The 6,000-nt window shown below is 35.1% G+C and overlaps 2 protein-coding genes across 2 annotated transcripts; one reads left to right on the top strand and one right to left on the bottom strand.

Moving 5' to 3' along the window:
- Window positions 1-320: 320 nt before the first annotated feature.
- Window positions 321-2,981, bottom strand: LOC115451688 (40S ribosomal protein S23). Its single transcript, XM_030180057.2, has 5 exons — window positions 2,798-2,981; window positions 2,298-2,457; window positions 1,246-1,444; window positions 842-927; window positions 321-406 (listed from the first exon to the last, which is right to left on the bottom strand). Exons 1-4 carry the CDS (start codon window positions 2,799-2,801, stop codon window positions 859-861), a joined length of 432 nt encoding a protein of 143 aa, XP_030035917.1. The 5' UTR covers window positions 2,802-2,981; the 3' UTR covers window positions 321-406; window positions 842-858.
- Window positions 2,982-3,194: 213 nt separating this feature from the next.
- LOC115451700 (DNA-directed RNA polymerase II subunit RPB9) lies at window positions 3,195-3,783 on the top strand. Its single transcript, XM_030180075.2, has one exon. It carries the CDS (start codon window positions 3,344-3,346, stop codon window positions 3,722-3,724), a length of 381 nt encoding a protein of 126 aa, XP_030035935.1. The 5' UTR covers window positions 3,195-3,343; the 3' UTR covers window positions 3,725-3,783.
- The last annotated feature ends 2,217 nt before the right edge of the window (window positions 3,784-6,000 follow it).

Raw genomic sequence — 6,000 nt, 5'->3', positions numbered from 1 at the left:
GGTAGAATTGTCCATTTTGCTGTCGTTAGTACAGCGGCTGCGTGCTTGCGTGATGCATGGGACACGCTCCGCATGCGCGGTTACCATCGACAGCAACTTCAGAGCTAAGCAAAAGCTTGATAATTAATATCAAAGGATCTCAATAGGTATCTATCAATATTTTTAAAAATTATGTTTGGTAAAACAAATCTCAATTCAGATGTAATAAATATCAAATTCGCATAGATAAATTGCGCAAATAACTAAAAGATAATGTACTCTTAAAACCATTATGGATTTTCTCAAACATTTGAACATAAGGGTAACAATAAAACAATAGATGTCGTACACAATGTTTATTATGTACTTGATTTTACATTTTTATAAATTTACACTTAAAAACAACGCGCTTCCCGTTAGCAGGTCACTGGAACAAGGAAAAGATAATCAGAAACATTCTTTGAAGTTATCCCTAGTTTAGTGGTCGCGGTCATTCGTCAGTAGTGTAGTTACGTCACGGCACTCAGTAGTAGCAAATAAATATACCAAATAACATCATTCTATCCTTTGTTGAAATTAGGTTTTGTCGTAAAAATATGTAAAATATGAGAAAAGTTTGTTAAATAGTTTCGAAGATTACAATGTTAGATAACATAATTAGTTGAAATTTAAGACTAATGTGAATCACCATACAGATAAGACAAGGGTTTGGAGAAGTTATTTGATAATAAACAATAGGGCCACTATCACAACATTCCAAAAATCAAAGTCACAAAAAATTATCTAAAACTACTTTAACTAATGTATTTTTATAAGTGACTGACATCTCAGGGCTGTGTACATGAGGTTTAGTAATAATTACCTTATCACAGTGCAAAATTATGACCTCGGCCTCTCCTTCTTCTCTTTGTACAAGGCTAGGAGGGACACGTTTGCTACCTTCACCACCTGCAAATATACAACATAGTTCAAATACCACTCGAGACAGAGCGCCGGATCATGCGTGGTGCACTATGTCAGTGCAACAATCACATCATGGCACTCAGAGTAGCAAATACTCCTCAAACACAGGGCATCATCATTTACTCAAGCTGTAAATGATTTTGAAACCAATTTGGAGTACAAAGCACTTGGTGCCTGACACATGTTAAAATGCCAATCATACTGCTGTGGTCAGAAACAGTAAGTAACCAACATAATTCTCAATTGCCAATGTGACCACATCTTTCGTTAGCCTTCATTTTATCTTCACAAACCAATTTATACCTTAAATCTGACTCCGGGAATGTCACCGACGGCGTGGCCCTTACGACCGAATCCCGCCACTAGCACTTCGTCGTTCTCTTCAATGTGGTTGAGGCAACCGTCGCGGGGCACGAACGCGGTTACCTTCTTGCCGTTCTTGATGAGCTGTACACGCACACACTTGCGGATGGCAGAGTTGGGCTGTTTGGCTTCAACACCACTGCCAAATAGAAATTATCACTTCAAATTCTTGTTTCTACAGATTTTATTATGTGATGAGGATAAAAACCTGAATTATATGAAAATAACAATAGCTCCGAAATATCTATAAGTTATTTTAAAAAACTATTTATCTCGAAAACAATGTTATTGACCACCTAAAGCATTAACATGTCGCATACCTCTATCAACATAAAAACTATACAGAGAACAGAATTGTACCATTATCTATCTATTCAGTGTTATTTCTATCTTATCATACAAAATGCAAAATATTTACAATATAAATTACGCAAAGACATATGCACATAGTGCAAGTGCATTGTACACAGGCCAGGTGGTGATTATGCAAGTTATTATTATTACTGGCTCACTGCATGAGAACGTGCAGGGCTCGAGACATAGCGACGCGCGCACATTACACTTGTACAGAAATTCCAAAATGCTTGTTTACTCCAGAGCTCAGATAAAATATGCATTTACAAGATACTCCACTTGAGAGTTCGTTGACCCATGTTGTTATTTTACACTCTTGTCTTGGCTTGCAAATATCTTGAGCGCGAAAACGTACTCGAAATTCATCAGTTTAGCACTTCTAGAAGTTAACTTGTTTCTTGCTGTAGTGCGGATTCTTCGTCGCCGCCACTCGCAGTATTATCCTGTGATTGTACCGGGAACACATTCACAGGGCTAATACCGCGTGTGGACGCGACGCCTCGTAGTCTCTTCACTTCAACCAAACGCCGACATCGATCCCTGCGCGGGTGTGCGGTTCGGTTCATGCTTCCCGGACCAAAGCCGAAATCAACTCTACACCATCATCACTTACTAGATACGAGGTGAAACTTACTTACACTTTCTCCAGGACGATGCCCTTAGCGTGAGATGCACCACCGAAGGGGTTAGCCTTCCACCTCGTCCCCATGTGGGCTTTCTTGAATTCCTTGTCAGCCCATCGTTGCTCACGACGATGGTTCACGTGCTTGCGCGCCGTGCGGATTCCTCTGGGTTTACCTGAAATAGCGATGGCGCCGGTTATCACTCATGTTTACCAAACACCGAAATCGACACTAAAAACTTTTAACGGTACATCATGAATGAGGAAATGTTTGTTGCACCTCCAAATCATTCCAGCATTAACGCGATGGAGTCAGATTTATTTTACACCACGAGAATAACATGTCTGCGCCATGGCCGACACCTATGCGTGCAATCATAAATTACATTTTATTGAAAAACTATATATGAATGATCACTTCCACATTACATATCAGTTTATCGCACTGTTACACATATTTTTAAAGCAAAACTAATAAATAAACTATAATATTTTCGGCACAAAACTATTCCTTACCCATTTGGATAACGCGACACCAATCGGGTACGGATGGGAAAAGAAATTATCACGACGTCTAGCCAACCAAGGCCTACAAATTTTCACTACTGCCAACATCACAAAATTAATCTAGGGTTGCTATTTAATAAAAAAAAAAACAAATACAAAAAAATCACTTATTGTTTTATATTATTTTAATAAATGTACTAGGTGAATTGTTTTTTTCAGACACTTTCAATCACTATCATCAATAGTAATTACGTACTTTTGTAAGTAAATATTTTTGTAATGTGTTAAAAAATCGGTTACATACAATCCAAATCATGCAACGCTCAAGCCAATTGTTTTGTAGGTATTTTAAATTATACCATAGACAACCGGAAATAAAATACATTCATTCAACTAATGTCATATTGACGTTGAGTGTTGACAGGCTGTTTTGTCTGTGACTATAATTTTTGTATTGTGTTTACGTTCTAGAATATTGTAAATTGTCGCATTTAAATTTGATTTACTTAGTAAACATTAGTTCCGCGTTACTCTAAAAGTAATAAGAGAAACAAAATGACTCTAAACCTTGCAAGGAAAGACGGTGGACCAGGGTACGTCGGAATACAGTTTTGTCAAGAATGCAACAACATGCTGTACCCGCGCGAAGATAAAAACAACAAAGTGCTGCTGTACGCATGTAGGAATTGTGATTATAAGCAGCTAGCGGACTCTAACTGCGTGTACGTAAACAAAATTATGCACGAAGTAGACGAATTGACGCATATAAACCCCGACGTGGTGAGCGACCCGACCCTGCCTCGGACGAAGGATCACATGTGCCCCAAGTGCAACCACCGCGAAGCTGTGTTCTTCCAGGGGCAGACGAGACGCGCCGAAGAAGAGATGAGACTATACTACGTGTGTACCAGTTGTAAACATCGGTGGACTGAGTGAAAACTAGTTATACTTTTTGTAATTTTAACTTTAAGGCTCAATAAATTATATTCTGTATATTTTGGTTTTCAATAGCACTCCTGTTTAATATTGTTGGTTTATAACATTTTTTGTTATTTATTTATGGTAATATGATTACAATTACATAAATATTCAAATTTATTAATCTCAATTTCAAGAACAATCCAATATTTTATTTCATTACAGGATAAGATACTTAATTTAGTGGTTGTGGGAGATAATAAAAGATGAGAATTTTCAATATAGTTTATTAACTAAAAATATTGCCAAGCCATCTGTTCTAACAATGTTAACAATTCACAGCCATTGATCAATCAATATGTAAAACACGGCCATCAGTCTAACACAAACACTTCTACACATCTTCAAGGACACAATAACAATCTGCTTATTTATAATCAGATTATATAAAAAAATATTCAATAAATATAATATGAAACATCCATTTTCTGTTACACTGCCCTTAACTTATATAAACAATTGAAAATATTTTTACAAAATAACATACAAGTTGCAACCCATTAATGGTAACAATTTTAAACAAATATTTATTCCATACACAAAATAATCCATTTTTAAAATTGACTAGATATTATCAACCATCAAAGTTCCACAATCTTAGGCTTTGCAATAGTTGGCACTTTGGCACATTTGACTAAAGGCATGATCATTAACATACATACAACCATGGAGTGATTATGATCAGCGAAGCACAACACATTGTGCTACAGATTACATTTTATTTGAACAACTCTACTTTTATACTAGAATATCTTAGAATGCTTTAGCGTAAACATTAAATACTGTCGATACAACCATTTCTATAATAGGCAATTTCAACTTCTTGTGATACAATGAAATGAATGCTTACGCTAAACATTCAGGGCGAAAATAACTTAGGAAACAGCTGCTTAAAACCTAGCCAAATGACATCGAGCATAACAATAATTATTTGACAATATTCAGGTGCATCTTTTTTTTCGTTTGCATAGTTACTAGAAATACGATGCTCATTGAATTTGCAAAATGCCTAAAATTTTAACTTTATTTAAAAGTCGTAATCAAGATATTGAATGTAATAAAAGTACATAATTGATACTGACTCCAGATGCGATATCCCTCGACTAGGCTTTATAATTCGCTATTCTATAATCAAACAGAACATTAAAAATAATCAGAGCTGCCTACATAACCTAAAGCGGTCCTACATACAAAATATCGACATAGCCCTATTAAATATTACAGCTAAGTGAATGGAAGCATGCAGTGAAGGATTACACTTGTGAAAGAAGCATATTATATCAAAAACATTGCCGCGGACACGTCTTTATTAGCCAATTAGGTATCTTTATGTCTGAGTAGTCCTGGCGATAGCACAGTGGGCACGTAGGGTCGCGGTTTGATTTTCGCTGAGGAAATTGATCTTCGTTAGTAGTAAATGTATACCCAGGTTCCATACAATTCAGTTAAGTTGTGGCCTAAAGAATTATAGACAGTTTTTCTTTTCAAAAAAGACCTTTATAGTACGTCTTAAGCATTTAAAAAGACGTGTCCAATGTGTATACAAAGTTTTCAAGAACATCATAGAATACATTTGAGCAAAACCCTGATAATGAAGGCCGATGGATTGTAAACAGGTGATCGCTTAACAATTTCTATTTTATAGATCAAAACGATTATATCCTAGTAAGCCGTTATACTTATTTAATTAGTAAATATTTTCTCTCGTTGATATTCGTACTTATTAGTTTTTTTACTTAAATTTATTTCTCATAACATAATTAAGTTTACAAAAGAATTCTTTAATACAGATACTTAAACGATTTTGTTCGTTATAAATAAAGGTATACTTTGTTTTACCAAATATTGTTCGTAGCATAGTATTGCAACAGCAGCCTCTACGTTTGGTTGAGCGCTTTGACCATGATTTCTCGTATACTTTTACATATGGTTTTATACTAATGTATGAACATGACTGTTAAAGAATTTCCGTGATTAAATAGGTAGATTTCATTGTAATGTGAAAAAAATGTAACAACTTTCATTGTGCAAATGCAACTTTATAGTAACATTGATATAGTCCAAAGTATAGTAAAAGATATAGATATTTGTATTTATTTGTGTATCGTATGTTACGAGAAATAAATCAAGTAGGTATGAATATTAACTATAATAAGAAAAAACTTAACAATTGTAAGTACATAATAATATCATCAACCTTTTCGGAAGACGGGATTTTTTTAAATTATAGGGTT

This window comes from Manduca sexta, chromosome 28 (assembly GCF_014839805.1).
Source record: "Manduca sexta isolate Smith_Timp_Sample1 chromosome 28, JHU_Msex_v1.0, whole genome shotgun sequence".
NCBI classification, from domain to species: domain Eukaryota; kingdom Metazoa; phylum Arthropoda; class Insecta; order Lepidoptera; family Sphingidae; genus Manduca; species Manduca sexta.
The sequence above is the reverse complement of the archived record's forward strand: the minus strand, read 5'-3'. Positions and strand labels throughout refer to the sequence as shown.

Bases quoted from the DNA above. Each gene is read 5' to 3' on its own strand.
- LOC115451700 (XM_030180075.2), top strand. From the start codon at position 3,344: ATGACTCTAAACCTTGCAAGGAAAGACGGTGGACCAGGGTACGTCGGA.
- LOC115451688 (XM_030180057.2), bottom strand. The intron at 1,445-2,297 runs GTAAGTAAGTTT...TCTATTTGGCAG, and splicing joins GGCATCGTCCTGGAGAAAGT to TGGTGTTGAAGCCAAACAGC. The intron at 928-1,245 runs GTATAAATTGGT...GTATATTTGCAG, and splicing joins TTCCCGGAGTCAGATTTAAG to GTGGTGAAGGTAGCAAACGT.